This window comes from Pyxicephalus adspersus, chromosome 8 (assembly GCF_032062135.1).
Source record: "Pyxicephalus adspersus chromosome 8, UCB_Pads_2.0, whole genome shotgun sequence".
NCBI lineage: Eukaryota > Metazoa > Chordata > Amphibia > Anura > Pyxicephalidae > Pyxicephalus > Pyxicephalus adspersus.
The window spans coordinates 38,346,858-38,364,343 of record NC_092865.1 but is presented as its reverse complement, the minus strand read 5'-3'; the positions used below and the strand labels follow the sequence as shown (position 1 = coordinate 38,364,343).

Below are 17,486 nucleotides of genomic sequence, written 5' to 3'. Positions count from 1 at the left end.
AAAACCAGACCCCTCATTCCCAAAACGTGACCCCAGTATTGTGGGGGTCTACAGATAGGAAGTCTATTGGAATCTAAAAGCCCCTTTATTAAGGAGACCCAGATATCCACCTTACCCTGGAAATAAGTACATGTGTACACAGTTCCCATTACCAGAATAGGAAAAATGTATTTGTTATTCTTTTTTAATTATTATTTATCTTTGCTGTGCAGAGCTACTGTCACTGTGTTCAGCGGGAGCGGCTGGCAACAAGCGCTAGTCTGAATTTCGACTTACTGTGTGTTATTTACCCTTTAAACTTGTAGCAGGCATATGTTAAAAGGAGCGGATATAAGGAACGGATTAGGCATAAACAGTACATCTTCGACTAGTTCTTTAACAAAACTGATTTTTTAATTGTTTCATAAGGATGCTACTCATCTGTTTTATGACATATGGGATACACAATATCCTGCCTAATACATAATCCAGTGAGATCGAATTCTGATAAATATCCTTGTTTGCAGACAAAGTTAATGTTTTCTCCATCTTCAAAATAAACTTTATTGTCTTCAGTTGCATCAAGCTCCAGAAAGTTTTCATCCAATTTTTCTTGAGATATTCGACAAGGTTCTACAAAAGAAGAATATTTTGGAGAGTCATAATTCTTTTGCATACATTACCAGTCATGATATATTGCTATTTGTATTATATAAATAGAGGGAATATATACATATATATATTAGTGGATCATTCCCTTCCATGAAAAGCATGTACATAGATTTATGTTTTGCTGAAAAAATTATTTTGTATCACAAGATAAGAACTAGGGGGGGATAATTACACTCTTTCAGATATCACAGAAACTAAACACAGGAAAGCTCTGAATTTCATGTTATAAATATTACATTTACTTATGCTGTGTTCTTGCAAACTGTCCCCCCAGCCCATTGCAATACAATATCAATTAGTATATGAATGAAATTATTACATTTATTGAAGTAGTTTAAATTGACTTAAGACAAAAACCTTTTTACAATAATTACAAGCATTGGCATATTTATGAACAAGATTTTGATGCTAATAAGCCTTACCTGCTGTAAAAATAAGTTTTGACAACTATATGTATGTGCATTGTTCCTGCTAGTTGAAGGACATCACACTAGGTGCTTGATCTTAATCTAAATAACTCTGTATCCAAGCTGCAAATGTTTTCAGATTCCAAACTCCTATAAAGTTCTTCTTTTTTATTCTACTGTTATTATTACCAGAACGCATAATGAAGTGATTAACATATCTTGTATAGTAAGTGGTATACTTACGTCCCTGTGTGCATTTGGGATAAGTCATTTTTCTATCCAGACATTTCAGTATCATAGGTGGAGATAAAGCGAAATATCCAGGCTTACACCTAATCAGCATTGTCTCACCATTTCTAAAGACTTTACGTTCAGAAGCACTCCTTGGTAACAATAGATTATTTTGAATGATTTTATCTTGAGAAACTTGGCATGAGTCTGAGCCTGATTAATGAAAATAAATGTAGCACTTACAAATTGTAACAATTTCATATGGTTGTATATGGCCATATATGAATAAATAAACATTTTGTGAGTGTAAAATGTATCTCTACAAAGAAACACATCTAATTTTATATATACACATCTTGCACCCTTGCTAAGAATATTATGAACTCGCCTGCCAACATCTTCAGCCCCAGTAAGGTTTAGTTCACAGTAGCAGAATTTTATTAGCAGCATACACGCTAGACACTACAATTTCTGTCCAAAAGCAGCCATAGTATAAACAATATACCAGATGTTATTATTAAAAGGAAGGTGATATTAATACCCATGCCTGGGAACAGACGCTCTGGGTTTCAACAATGCATCAACATGCAGTGCATTTGTTCACAAAGGTGCTAAATATGAAAACATTACCATACCAAGTTTGCGGAAGTCTCAAAAGGAATCCAACTATTCACCTGCATTAGGACTACTATAAGACTCATAAACTGTTCACATCATAAATAAAGTCTTACATCTTTGGAACTCCCTATAGTTAACCCTGAATCCTTTCATTCATACTAAAATATTTTGAAATGCATTTAAATACCCTTGTCTGTCAATAAAAGTGCTACTTATTGCTCTCTCAGTGTCCTGGGCTGACATAGTTGAGTAATAGGTACACCCCTCGTTACCAGTCTGTTCTCATAGATATCTATTTTGGAGAAAGAGAGGGAGGGTGTCACACTAGTTCTGTATCTTCACTTAATCTAACTCTGGTGCCTTGTACCACAGAGTCAGGGGTGTAGTGGGGCGGCCAGGGGTGGGAACGGTTGCATAGAATTCTTTGGTGGTCCATGGCTCTAGCTGTTCCACCCACCAGTGGGGTCAGGAGAAGGCCCCGCTGAGGGGTTGTATTGGCCAGAGCCAGGGATCATGTCTCTCATATGGAATTGCAGAGTCAGGGCGGTGAGCAGTTTGTCTTCTTGAACACAACCCATATTTACATAATGAATAGTACTGTGTCCCCTCTTCTTTTTTATGACTACACCCCAGCACAGAGTCATCTTTAGAACCCTTGCAGGATTGCTGTAACAAGAAAATGTTTACCCTAACTCATACATTTTCACTATATACTTACTCTGCTTGATGCAGTGGGGATATACTATTTTTCCTTCATTACACTTTGCTGTAAGTGTTTTTTCAGGAACTAGATTTCCAACACATTGAAATTCTACAGTATCCCCATCAGCAATATTTAAAAGTGGATTGTTTCGAGTAATACCATTTTTTAGCATGACTTCTTCTGATATAGCACAACCATCTGAAAGCAGAAATATATCTCATCATCATCATCAACATTTTTTTAATTTTTTCCTACATGTAAAATGATTAAATTGAATAATAATTAATACCAATGAATCCAATTAAAACTCTGTGTTGCCAATTTAAAGGGTTAAATATGACATTTAGCAAACATTTCCCTTGAAAAAAATACATTTACCTTGAATTATCCCCACCCCACCACCTTGAATTTGTACTGAATATCAGACTGACTGCTTTATAACAAAAAAAGAAATAATTTCTGTAGAAATGAAGATAAAAATGAAAGTGAAGATCCTTCTCCTGACCCCGCTGGGGGGTGCACCAGCCAGAGCCGCGGACCACCAATATTTTGTTGGCCAGTTTGCTACATACATTTTAAAAATGCTATTGTTATTGAAACCTGGAAGTTATATTCCAAATGAGGGTTGTAGAAAAGATGTCTACAAATCCAAGATTGGGCCTGTGATTTGCAGTCCTATATTACATTAATATGTACACAGATATTAATAAACCTATTGGTACTAGTATTAGGAGGTTTGTCTTGTATAAAACAGGTAATTTATGCTAAGACTTACCAGAATGTTTCTTTACACATTTGGGGTACATTAATTTTCCTCTTTCACATTTAGTTGTTAAAGTTGAGCGAGATGTCTCTAGTTCATATCCAGGTGAGCACAAAAACTCAATTATTTTATCATGTTCAAAATAAAGTTTTTCAGATATTGAATTCTTTAACTCAATATTATTGTTGAACAAATCTCTTTGCCCCACTGTGCACGGTTCTGTAATGAAATCATAAATAACATATTAAAGTGATCTGATATTCAGATTATACAAGACATTTACATATTACATTTAACAAAAATCAAAACAAGTGCATACTTTTTACAACAGTCTGATTTTAAAAGATGTTTCCACTGTTCAGTAGACTTTGGATAGTTGTGTTACCCTTATCATTTTAGTTACCATTTATTTCTGGGGAGGAGATACACATTTAAAATCTCCTCAAATGTATTTTATTTGAATAGCTAGTTATATATAAATAAATAGTTGTAATAATTTGTAGTCAGCAAATTCCTGCTGTGCTTGTATTTTTAACTATACTTTCACCTTGCCCCATTTTCATTCCTGGGGTTTATTTATTCTCTGGAAACAGTGTCGTTATGTAATATTATCATTAATATTACAAATTTTTACAAACATTGCTTCTTCGTTATCTTTTTAAGGGGATGGACGACCTATGGTTTCTTTTGGCATTATTAGCTGGCAAATATTATTTTTTTTTGTAATCTACTTAAAATCATCTTCAAAACATGATAATGATATTTTTTTCTATAAAAAGTAATATACTGTAAATAAACAGTATAGATTTTATTTTGTGATTTATTCTTCTTGAAACAACACTACAATTACAGCATGCTTCTGATACAAAGCTTGAAAATGTTATAAACAAAAAATAAAAAAAAACAAATGAAAATAATTTTTATGTTATTTATATTTTATATATTATTATAAGAAAATAATACAAATAGGAAGCAGAAAAAACAGATAAGGGGATAAAGGAATTAGGGGAGATTATGACTCGTAGGGGTTAAACAAGAATGCATTATTAGGTTTTTTTTTACTGATGTCATATGCAAAGCCACATGCCTTTTATTTTTACCATTGTTTAGAACAAATTTCCTACATTTAGGGGTGTTAAAAATTGTAAATGTATGTGAACATGGCTCTCATCCTTGATTCTTAACAGTAGGTGTATATATGTTTTACTGTATTTGTTAAAGCTGAACTCCAGTATTACCTGTAATCTGAACCTTTTAAGCAACGTAAGAAAAGTCAACCTGAGAAAAATCAGGCCACCCTGTTGTCTGTGTATATTGTTAGCTTCTCACAGTAGCTGTTTTTCCATTTAAGGGCCCAATGAAATCCAGTGTTGTTCAGTTCGTTGTCCTCAATGAGACTGTCAATGTCCTATTCCTTTTATATACATGTTTAATATGATTTATACATTTACTTTTGTTACTGTTCATTATGATAGTGTTGGGCTTAAAAATGTGAAATAACACATTTTTTCCCTAAAAAATTGCTGAATATACCAACTCCATTACTACTTTTCACAATAACATTAAAGCTGAACTCCAGCCAAACAAAAATGTATAAAATGTTTTTGATGACAAAGAATTTGTATTTCTGTTTATACAGTCCAAATTCTGTATTCACATACCTGTACCACACAAAACTGCCAGGCAGGGCACTGGACCTGTTTTTTTTGTTATGTTTTACTTAAACAACACTTAAAAGTCTTGTCCCTCTCCCAGTCTTGATGATCTAATCTCTCTCCACATATATAATGCCCTTTGGTAATAGATGAGCACTGCAGAACTTGTTGGCTTATTGTGCTACTTCTCCCCCTCCCTCTCTGAATTTTGCTCTACAGGGGACTGCAAAAGGTTGATGCAAGGTTACATTAAAGTTCCTAGACAGGTTCATTGATTTGTTACTGAAGGCTGCATTCATTTGTGTCTGTTATATCTGCTTAAAGGTCAGCCTCAAATGTTAACAAACATTCTTCTATACTCACCAAGGCAAAGTGGTGGTTCTGTCCAGAGTCCATTTCTGCAAGTGATTTCCAAACTTCCCAGAGCTTTATAATATTTTAGACATTGATATTCCACTATCGACCCAGATATGTATTGTTTCTTCACTATTTCTTTTACTTCTCCATTTGTGATGGATGGCGGAGATGAGCAATTCTGTCCTTGTTCTTAAATATTTTAAAAAGAAAAAAGTAAAAAGAAATAGAAACCCACCATCAATAAACTGTTTTTATATATTTAGAGGAAAGACATTAGAATTATAAGGATAAGCAAATAACATGGTAAAGAAGAGGTAAGCAACATTTTAGATTCTTCTGTATATCTGAATATTTGTCTTATTACAAGTCTAAGCCTACTGATATAAGCAAGAATCTTGGGGGAAGGCTTTTAGCCACTGGCTTTTTAGGCTACGGCCCTGGCCTATTCTAGACAGTTTTTGGAATTAAAGTTAGGGAGGGAGACCCCATTGGTTAGGGGAAAAGCATCAGGCCTTTCAGCTCCCAAACTCCAGTTTGCTGAGAGACTTAGGAGATGATAGAAATAGATACCGGAGTGCCCGTGAGCAGATCCTGCTGCCAGCTACCATATTACAGAAAAGGAATGTCGTCATCATCATGGGTTTAGGTGAACTTTTCTGCTGTTGTGTGTTGTTTTTAGTTCCATATTTTCTGTGAGATTACTTCTGGCCATTAACTTCTGTGGCACACCATGGCCTGGCTTACATGCACGGTGTTCTCATACTTATCTTCTTATGCTTCTTAAAGCTTCTTATGATCCTTTCATTTATATTCCTATTCTATTTTAAATGTATTACAGGAACTTCACTAGAACAGTGAGAGCAAGAGAATGCCAAAAGCTTTTCACATCTAGGCAGAAGGCTCATATAGTTTCTGTTTTTTTTACCATGGAAATGCAAATATCTGCATAACCAAACCAGGAAAACCTTAATAATGTCAGTGCTCAGTATATTCTGTTAAATAACAACAAAAAATATTATATAAATATATATATATATATATATATATATATATATATATATTGTTCAATCCACTGAATCAAAGCTGATAGTCTACAGTTCAGCTGCATCTGAGTTGTTTCATTTAAAATTACTTGTGGTAATGCGCAGAACCAAAATTAGAAAAAAGTTTACTCTGTCCCAATATTTATGTAAATATATATAATTCTAATGCTAAAATGTCCCCAAATCCCCCATCTTGTTATGGCTGACAAATAAATCTTTTAAGTCAAGCTAGTGTTGTCATAGTCCCGAAAGAGGTTACCATAATTTTCTTGATGGTGAGCTAGAAATATTTCATCATTTGACCTCCGGTAGAATGTCCAAAGTAATATTTTTATAAACAGACAGCAAAAACATTTGGTTTGAGAAATAGAATAAATATTTACTTATGTTACTTACTGCTACATGCTGGAGGCAATGACCACTTCCCATTGATGCAGATGCTTAGAGGCCACCCATACATTTCAAAATCTTTGTTGCACTTGTACGCCACAACATTTCCACTGTAGTATTCATCTTTTGTAGTTGCTGCATCCAGTATTCCAAATGGTATGGAGGGAGGTTTATTACACTTCAATGTCCCTGGATGGAAAATTTTATATATTTATAGATCATTTAACCTGGGTGTTCTGTATATGCAGAGACTCATGACAATAACATATTACGGGTTACAAAAAAAACACAGCCTATATATGAAAGTTTTGAATCAGAGGAATCTATAAAGCTATGAGGGGCTTGTGAGGGGCTTCAGTTTATGTATGTTTGTTTCTTCATTGAAAGGGCACTTTAAGCCTCAGGGACTCTTGAAGGATACACTACATACATCAGATATAGTAAAAGCTGGAGCATGTGGACCACAATTGCTTTGTTTGTAATATTTTAAAACGACACTTGGTAAATTGGATCTGTCAGGATATAAATATAGGAACTGCCATTGCTGACTTGTTATAATGCAGTTCCCATTGCATTCATACATATCTGGCCTACACTGCTTAGCAGGTCATTGTTCTTACTTATGACTTATATCAATTAAGTTTCTGCATTTGGCTAAGGTAATAGGACAAAGTTGATAAAAACAATGTGTTTCTTAAATTTTTAATTACTTTATTAAATGAAAGAAATCTAAATTAACTTCAATCATCCGCTTTTTGGTATTTTTTCTTGCACGTTGAAAACTACAATAGCTTTAGATTAGTCAATACCATCATTTCACTAAATGAACCCCAAAATTTGGGTGATGTAGACAGTACTCCACCTTCCAGTCCAAGTTTCTTTGTTCCATTTTTAAGTGCATCTAAGCAGGATTATTCTGAGGTTCCAATCCCGTGAACATGGACAATCATGCACAAATTCAGTTACATCAAACATATAGATTCAGTTTTGGTATGTAACCATGATACCATATAGGGTTTTGTGCAAATCCAACATTTGTAGGACTGAAACATATGGGAATAAAATTATTACTGGAAAGTACTTACTGACACACTGAGGGGGTGCTGTCCATTTGCCATTTTGACAAAGTACAGATGAAGAGCCATACATTTTGAAACCTGTTTTGCATTTTATCTGAATTTTGTCACCATTAAAGTAGTCTTGTTTTTGTTCAATATTTTCGGTATTGTCTGGCTGTGGTGGTGGCAGACACCTAGATTTTATACCAGTAGCTAAAAAAAGAAAAAGGTGGTTAGAAGTTTTGTAAATCAAAAAGCAACATTGTTAGAAATGGAGTGATAACTATTTTTTGAGAAATTCATTGTAATGTGTATACATGTACACAAAAAATTACACACACAATATTTAACTAGAGTAAACAAGAACATAAAATTATATTTACCCTCGCACACTGGTAACTGGGGGTCCCATCCATAGTAGTAACACTGGCTGATTGCTGATCCTTTTAGTATCATCCCTTCATTACAAGAAAATTTTGCTAGTTGGCCATTGGAATAGACTGGATGATGTCTATCAAAACCACTGGATAGCGGTACAAAGCATTTAATTTCTAATAAAAGAATGGCAAAAATATAAAGTCAACAGTTACAGCACTGAACCCTCCTACACGATATCTTTAAAAACTCAAAAAGTGATATAAAATAATATTTTAAAATACATATATATCACAATATGAACCAAGTGCAGTAAGTAATAGTGTAATCAGTTAATAGCAAGTGCACTGAGAATTCACTTGAATCCTGCAAACCTGTTTTGGACCTAAATGCCTTCAGACAGCATATTGCAAGCAGACTGTTAAGACATATGTAGGTTAAAATGCCTTAATGTGTTAGTATTTTCAATTAAACTGATTTTGTGGTTAGCATAACACAATAAGCATTGCAACTGAACTACATATATTGTATCTGTTTTTAATTTATTAAAGGATTTGTAGACAGAACAATAATTAAAAAGCAACTGTCTGTTCACTCCCCCTCCCCAGTCTGCTTACAGAATTATCATCGTGGATAGGCAGTGGCACACCTAGCAACATTATTAAAAACCCTCCCCAAGCAAAACGCCCATTTTTCAAAAAAATACTTACCAGGCTTTAAAAACCAGTGCCTAGTAAATTAAAGGTCTTCTAAAGCTTCCCCTCAGCTGTGTTGGGTGACACATGCAAGCCAAAGAAAATATTATAAGAGCTTTCCTAAATTCAGTGCGGCTTCTATATCTTAAGCCTGACCTAAGCCTGGTTTGTAAAGGGGTACTTTAGGGCTCTCACAATATAGCACCACCACGGCTTGCAGGAAAAAGTGCTGTGTACTGTAAAAACTGGTCACTGAGTCCTAGGCCCGGATTGAATAAAGTTCTCCAAGGCTGGAGAGAATACCATTTACCAGTGAAGCTGGGTGATCCAACAAACCTGGGATGGATCTGGTCCTGGATTCAAAGCATTTGCTAGCAAATAGCAAATGAAATTGAAGAAATCCTTTCCAGGTTTGCTTGATCACCTAGCTTCACTGGTGAAAGTGTATTCTCTCCAGCCTTGGAGAGCTTTAATAAATCAGGCCTCTTCAATTAAGAGGTGCCAGTGGTTGCCAGTAGATGGTGCTGTGTCCCCTTGTAAAGTGTGTAACAAACTCCAAAAAATTCCTTACACGCTTTTTTGTTGAGGAAACAGTGCCATCTACTGATAACCAACAACCATATAAAAAAGATCATTTAAGAGCAAATGACCCATCATAACCAGTTTAAAGGAACAAATTACTTTTCTGTAAAAAGGGTAAAAATACATACAGACTATGTGTTTTAAATTGTTTTTTTTCCTGTAGATAAATCTTTAAAAATTAACTCTTAATTAACGTCTATAAAAATACATTTAAAAAAAAACACAGGCCTTTGCAAGTGTAAGTTAGCAATAAGTGCATATAGGTTCAGACATGCATAATAAACAGAGCACAGGGCTCAGGAGTATATAAATGCAGAGTACAGAAATCTGCAGTAAGACACAGGCCAATATACAAAGTAAAACCAAAGTGTCTCCTAGTATAAATGCCCCACTCTACATCTACCTTTTCCACAGTAACAATTCGTCCTCCCCAATCGCCCCAGAACAGATTTTTCCACCTCCAAACCCAACTAGTAGAAATCATTTCCCCAGCCAATACAGATATCCCCTCCCCCACCAAAAAATACTTTTTAGTAGAAAGCTCTCATTGCCTTTCAAACACCCTCACCACCATTTTGTGACAATTACCCGTCTCTGCCTGACACAACAAAGATAATGCAACCGCGGTATAAGCATTGGCCGACTAAAAGTAGTAATCACTAAGGCAAGCTAGCTAAGCAGTCAACCCTTCACACACAAAGTAACCATCACTACATCTTATACTGAAACACACACCAATCACTCACTGAAATTAAAAAATGTTTTTTAGATGAATGTTATATATATATTGTAGAGAAAGAGAGAATAGGTAGAGAGCAAAATACAAAATATTTCTGTACCAGAACATTGTAGAACAGCTGACCATCCAGACAAAAGGCATTCTGCTTCTTCTATGGTATTTCTTTGTGCACTCATATAGCCTTCATTGCATTGATATAGGAGATGCTCTCCAACTTTAAAAGTTGTTTTATTTGGTGTATGATATCCATTCTCCAAGTTTGAAACTGTACAGATCCCTGTAAATAATTCAAAAGAGTAAATGTTCAGTTGATGTATTACCATTTGTAGACAACAGTTCCATAAGGAGGTGTGGTTCAACTGTATGTTACCCCTGGGGTTACTTCTGGTTGATAATGGACGCATCTTAATGGTTCTTTTGTCTAGGAACTAGATTATTTCAGGAGAATGATGAAACGGGAGTAATATATAACATACAACATAGTATTTAAAAGATTCCAGTACAAAAGGTGGTTTTGTGATTACAAAAGATACATTTAAAGCATAAATAAGGGAAGAAAAGGGAAAAGGGGGGAAGAAGGACATTGGGAGGAGGGTAAGGGGTCTGGCAGGGTTTGTGAGAGGGTGCCCTAAATACAACCATATCAGGCTGATCCCTATAACTCAAGGCCCAAAGCTAAAAAGGAGAGAGAGTCCTTATTATTGTTAAGAGAACAATAATTAAGTTTAGGGAGTTAACACCAACCAATCAAGGTCTGGGGGAAGGTAATGAGAAATCCAAGGTCCCAAACCCTGTTAAATTTCTCTATAGAATAGTTCAGCAGATAACATTGTAATTCTAAGAAAACTATGACAAATACACAGTTTAAACCAACTTATTAGTTTTCCAGTTTCCCTTAATGTTTATGAATCTTCTTGCAACCTTACTCCAATATTCTGCTCTATGAAGGTGTAAAAAAAAGTGGATGATTATTGAAATAATAAAGTTTTCACTATTGCAGCCATGGCTTCAAGGTCATTCAGAAGATAAAAACTGGCAACTGTGGAGTTCTTACTAGATGGATGGCAAGGTACAGAAGAGGAATGCTAGGATAAAAATGTCAAGTCGCTGAGTAAGTCTTTAAGATTAAGATCTTTAATTTAAATAGCCAAAAACAGCATTGGCTAAATGTTTTCTTTCATTCATGCCAAACCACAGTGTTTTTACTAAACATAAAATTGAAAATGTATTTTTATTCACTGAATGCCAGCTTTTATTCTCCCACTTAGAATGTAGGCTATGACCTCTGCATCAGCCTAAATGCATAAAGGTTAGACCTTTAACATGTACTCCATTTAAAAGCTAAAATAGGTCTTGGCTACAAAGGGCTACTACAAGATACTTACTATTACACAGCTCAACAAAAAAAAAAAAATGTTTCAATTGCCAAGGATTTTTCAATATATTTAGTGTATTTCAGGTCTGCTGAATCCAGAAATGGCATCAGTATCATTGAATTGGCTCTAGTTCTTGTGGTACAAGAATCAGAATAGACAATTTTACTAACAACAAATCTTAGCACAGCATATTATTATCAATCTTTATTTACACCGATGTTTTGCATTTTATATAATAAATGTAGCATTATTTTCATGAAAGTTTAATTTGCTTTCTTTTTATTCATACATTTTCTTTTGTGACCCTAATGTATTTTACTACATTCGTGGTGAATATTCTCAGCAAAAACAGAGAAGAAACATTACAGAATTTATGAAACAAGCATATCTTGCATATTTCCGTATTAAACTGGGGGACCAAGATAACTATTGGGCTCCCAATATGGTATGCAAAATTTGTGTCTACTTCAGTGGAAAAATGGAAAACTGAAAAGTTTGAAATTTGGTGAACCTATGGTATGGGAAGAGCCCAAAAATCATCATAATAATTGTTATTTTTGTGCTGTGAATGTAAAAGTTTTAAATTGTTACAAGAAATCAAGTTGGAGTACCCTGATTTGGAATCAGCAAGACCTGTGCCGCATGGGGCTGATGTTCTCATACCAGTGTTCAGTACTCCCTGATATTCCTGTATCGGACATGGAGGATATACAGGGTTTGGAGTGTAATCCAGGAGTTAGCAGTGGAATGAAAATATGAAGTGTTTCGTCACACCAGCAGTTCTCAATGATTTAACTAAATGATTTAATACGTGACCTAAGTCTGTCAAAACAAGCATCTGAACTTTTAGCATCCAGGCTAAAAGAAAAAAACTGAGACTGGAAGTTAAAAGGACAAGAGAGGTGACACTCCTACCATATTTCAGTGAAGATGGAGACTTTGTGTACTGTTGTTACATCCTTGGACTTCTAGCCCATATGGGGGTACCAGAATACCGAGCAGAAGACTGGCAGCTTTTCATAGACTGTTCCACTCGAAGTTTGGAATCTGTTTTACTGCATATTGGCAACTGCTCAATACATCAATTCCAATTGGTCACTCATCAAAACTTAAAGAAAAAAATAAAAATATAAAAATGGTCTAACAAAAGCTTTGCTATCATGAACACCAATGGTCCATATGTGTTGATTTAAAAATGGTGAACCTACTTTGACAGCAAAGTGGATACACAAAGTTCCCATGTTTCATCTGCTTGTGGGATAGTAGAGCAAAGTAGGATCACTAGAAAAAAGTGACATGGCCTCCAAGGGAAAACATGAAAAAAGGTGCAGCGAACATCATTAACGAGCCAATGGTTGACAAAGAAAAAATCATTCTCCCTCCACTACACATAAAATTGGGATTAATAAGGTGATTTGTTAGAGCTCTGAACAAGGACGCTGATTGCTTCAAATACATTTGTAGATTCTTCCCTGGATTGAGTACTGAAAAATTAAAAGCAGGAATCTTTGATGGACCCCAGATTAGGAAACTGATAAATTATTCAAATTTCACAAGTTACATGACTGATACTGAAGCTTCTGCCTGGCACAGCTATGTCATGGTTGTCAATAACTTCTTGGATAACCATAAAGCACAAAAAATTTGGGTGCTACTATGAGCATAAAGGTACACTATCTCCATAACCATTTGCAAAAATGTCCAGAAAACCTTGGCGATTTCAGTGAGGAACAAGGGGAGAGGTTCCATCAAGATATAAAGGTGATGGAAGAAAGGTATCAGGGCAGATGGGATAGACACATGATGGCAGACTACTGCTGGAGCCTTCAATGGGATGGGATTCTGCATTAAATATTTATAGAGCACATTTGCAAAAGGTAGATCTTCAAATATTCAATATGCCAAAGGCTTTTAAATAAAAACAGACATTTTTTAGCAAGCTAGAATATTTGGTAATCGTTGTTTTTTTATGGTGGTGATATTTCTTCATTAGAGGCTGATTTATTAATCAGCTTTAACAAATGTCACATTGTTTGCAATATTTTAAAAAGAATGTTTATTCCTATTAATATATTTCAGTGCATTTATTAGTTGTATTCTGCTGCCTCTAAGTGGCAGATAAAACCACAGTTGAAAACAGTAATTCCCATTTAGCAACTCCCTTCAGTAAAATTCACACATTATGCAATGTATACAGTAAATCCAATGACACAATGGTAACAAGGAGGGATCTCCAAGTATCTTGAGTAATACTGAGCAAACTGTCCCCTGTTTTTATGAAATGAAATGGAGGGAATACTGAGAAAATGCAGTTTTGTGATCCATGGCAATTTTTTTATGTTAATATTATAGTGAAGTTAAAATATAATATTAGGCTTTTATTTGCCAGTGTAGAAGAATGTGACAAGATACCCTGCATTGCATACTTTATTTTAGTATAAAAAATATACTGGGAGAAGCCATATCCTTTTGCACAGAATAATGTATATTACTGCCTACATCCATACAACCCTAACTCACACATACACACATACACCACAACCACCACCACAAAAATAATTTCCATTAAATGTATTTTACAAAAATGAACCAAAATATCAAAATCTAATAAAGACATAAATATAGAATTGTATGTTTCATACAAATTGTAATACAACGTCTTTGACACATTTGATCTCTTTTACATGGCTAAAATATTATGATCATTAGGATTAGGTCTTGTATAGTAGCTAAAATGCTTCAGTGGAGAAGTCTAGCTCTATTGCCAGATTACATCATGACAAAATTGCTGCTTACTTACATTAAAGCTTACTTACTTACTTACCAAAGGTTCAGCATAATAGACTAGTAGCATTTTTTATAAGGAGATCCACAATGTTCACCCACAATTGTTTTTAGGAAATATTGACTTTAAGCTAATTTACAATCCCAGAGATTCTGGGTCTATGTATAGTTCCACATCCCATATAGTGTTGTTTTAAGCTAATATACATTGGATTTTAGTTGCCTAATTTGGCTTTACTGACAACAATTTTATGTTTATGGTACACAATTATAATCCTGCTGACTGTAAATGAACAGATTGGCAAATGCAATATCAATGATCTTTTTGGTTACCTGTTGGAGTGACATTCTTCCCACTGGCCAGCAATGCAAGCAACATTCTTCCCACTGACCACCACATTATTATACCGTGAGCTGTGCATATAGTAATTATAGAAGGAGTTCCCAGAAGAAGTGAAAGGTAATTAAACTCAAAAAAGGCTGTACCAGAAAGTGGGAGATCCCTCATAACAGCTGCACCAGTACATAGGATCAAGGATCTCCTTGGTGGGATCCAAACTTAAATAAAACAGCTGAGAGGTGTACTTCTCTATACCTGTTTATATCAGTATGGAAGGTAAGTAGGTATTCCTGCCCACAGGAAGGTAAATAGTTATTACTGCCCACAGGAAGGTAATCATATCTGCCTCTGATTGTTTTATGTTTTTAGCACCTACTTGTTGTAGATCATAGTTTGTCATTAACAAAATAATAGATTTACCTTGTTTATTTTCCGGGACAGAAGACGTTCCTAAGCATGGTACTATAAACAAAAGAAAAGGAAAGATATAATGTCCCAGAGAGATCATGCTTCTGCCAAAACAAGAAGGTCAATAGTGAAACTGCTTTGTGAAAAGTAGTTCATATCCTTCCCTGCTTGATGTTTCCTGCTCGGAAATATTGTCATACTAACTGGATCTACTACAAACAGGCTGCTATATTTCACAACTACCTGTAAAACAAATTCATTAGAAGAGTCTAAGGGTCAAATTTATCAGTGCAAACATTACCAATACCAACTAAAATCCACCACATAATGTTCTAAAATTAGCCCTGGGAATTCCAAATCATTGCCAAGGTTTACTGTGATCCATAAATTAAAACCTATTTTACCAATTGTTTTTCACTTGGGATTTGTTTCCACAAGCACCAACACCCCCAGCAATTCTGGCTATAGTACTATGTTCAGTGGCAAGTACTATAGATTGCCTTAAGAAGCAAAGAATATAACTGGCTGGTAAAACTTTAAAGTAAAGATAACAGAGACTGTTGATCCAGGGAACATCTGTCTGCCTCATGGAATCAGGAAGGAATGTTTTCCCCGGTTGGAGCAAATTGTACCAGGGGGTTTTAGCCTTCCTCTGGATCAACTATGTCCATGGGGTTTTATATGGGATATGTTTATTTCCCTAGTGGTTGAACTTGATGGACTTATGTTTTTTTCAACCTGACCAGCTATTTAACTACCGTATTTCCCCATGTATAAGATTTTATCCCATTTATATGACACACCTTGATTTTGGAAACCGAAATTTGGAACAAAAATGTATTACATAAAGTTATTGAACTCCATACATTGAGTTCCATCTATGGTATTTGAAATGCCACACTACCTAAATGTCTTGACAAGAATTTCAATCTTCACATTATCCCAGGATCTTTTTACACTTCTCCTATAGTAGGTTTCTCCACTCTTCCTGTTGGTGTCAAATTGTCCCCAGAGGACTCTATCCATTGGTTCCATTTACACAAAAACAACAAGCGCGAAAAAGCGGGACAAGTAAAAAAAATCAACTACCATTGTAGTACACACCCTGATTTTAGACCCCAAATTTTTCTAAACAAAGTGCGTCTTATACATGAGGAAATGATATAGTTATGAACGGTAAATATATATATATATATATATATATATATATATACATATATATATATAGTTACATAGTGTTATATCATCTTTGGCACTATGCTTCCGACTTCTGATTTGGAGTAGGATTTGGTGATGCTATTACTGGGCTGCTTGCTGGAGAATCAGCAGTGCACAAATCTCCTTGCCTCTGCTTTATTCAATATGTTAATCTGTACTTTCTCCACTTCTTCTGTTGCAAAATTAATTATACCCAATTAGTCATCAGATCATGGTCCATCAAGGGGGCAGCTCTGAAATGAATCAAATCCCTGTCTCTACCAAGATGGTGACTTCCACACATAGACACGGTGTGGGACATGGAATAGTAATTCAGTAATGGGGAAAATATTAGTTGCAGGGTGACCAAAGGAATGATCTACTTTGCTCTAAATAAAATGCTTTTTGTGTTTTTTCTTGTTTTCATCCTTTGTTGCATTTCAGTTCTCCTTTACCGTACATCTATGTTTTCTAGCAATAATTGCATGACACTTCTCAGAGCTGATAGGGACAACAGTAAACCAAAAAAACCAGGTAAAATGTATCTTGTGATGTTTCTCATTAGTCTCTATCCTTTGAATATCACAGCAAAATCACAGCATGAAGTGCTGTAGGTGATGAAATAAAAGAACCGTAAGGAAAAAACCTTCATGATATCCTTAAACTTGCCAAAGCTCTGTTTATGTCTCTACTGTAACAACAACACAACATTCATGTTGATCATAGAAGACCACACAGGAAACCATTGTTCTAAAAAAAGACATTGCTGTAATTTATTAATATCATAAAAAAACAGACTGGTTGTTTCAGAATGGTCCTGGAACAGTGTTTTATTAACAAATCAGGAAGTTAACACTGTTAAAGCACACCACCAACAGTTTTACTTTACATAAAAGGGTAGACAAACGTAAAGTAAAAATTATTATTTTTTTTTTTTAAACCCTTTCTTTAAAAAAAAAAAAGAGTGACACCCCTCTCCTTCTGTCAGGGTGGTAAAGACAGAATGGGAGTGCAGAGCCTCCTGGGACGCTCACGTCATGCATCCCAAAGGGCTCCTGGCTGCTCCTTGTGCCCATGCATAGGGCTTTTTCCCATGTACAAATGCATGTGCATG

The 17,486-nt window shown here is 35.1% G+C and overlaps 1 protein-coding gene across 3 annotated transcripts; it reads right to left on the bottom strand.

The window, feature by feature from the left end:
* Nucleotides 1–371: 371 nt before the first annotated feature.
* Nucleotides 372–15,372, bottom strand: LOC140336754 (coagulation factor XIII B chain-like). Of its 3 annotated transcripts, none has more exons than XM_072420096.1 (10): nt 15,188–15,372; nt 10,368–10,544; nt 8,260–8,427; nt 7,904–8,089; nt 6,825–7,007; nt 5,392–5,574; nt 3,386–3,592; nt 2,626–2,808; nt 1,302–1,502; nt 372–612 (listed from the first exon to the last, which is right to left on the bottom strand). In XM_072420096.1, exons 1-10 carry the CDS (start codon nt 15,273–15,275, stop codon nt 413–415), a joined length of 1,776 nt encoding a protein of 591 aa, XP_072276197.1. In that variant the 5' UTR covers nt 15,276–15,372; the 3' UTR covers nt 372–412. The 3 variants fall into 3 exon arrangements, with proteins under 3 accessions (XP_072276197.1, XP_072276196.1, XP_072276198.1); XM_072420095.1 differs by lacking the exon at nt 15,188–15,372 and adding an exon at nt 14,761–14,886; XM_072420097.1 differs by lacking the exons at nt 1,302–1,502; nt 15,188–15,372 and adding an exon at nt 14,761–14,905.
* Nucleotides 15,373–17,486: the final 2,114 nt, after the last annotated feature.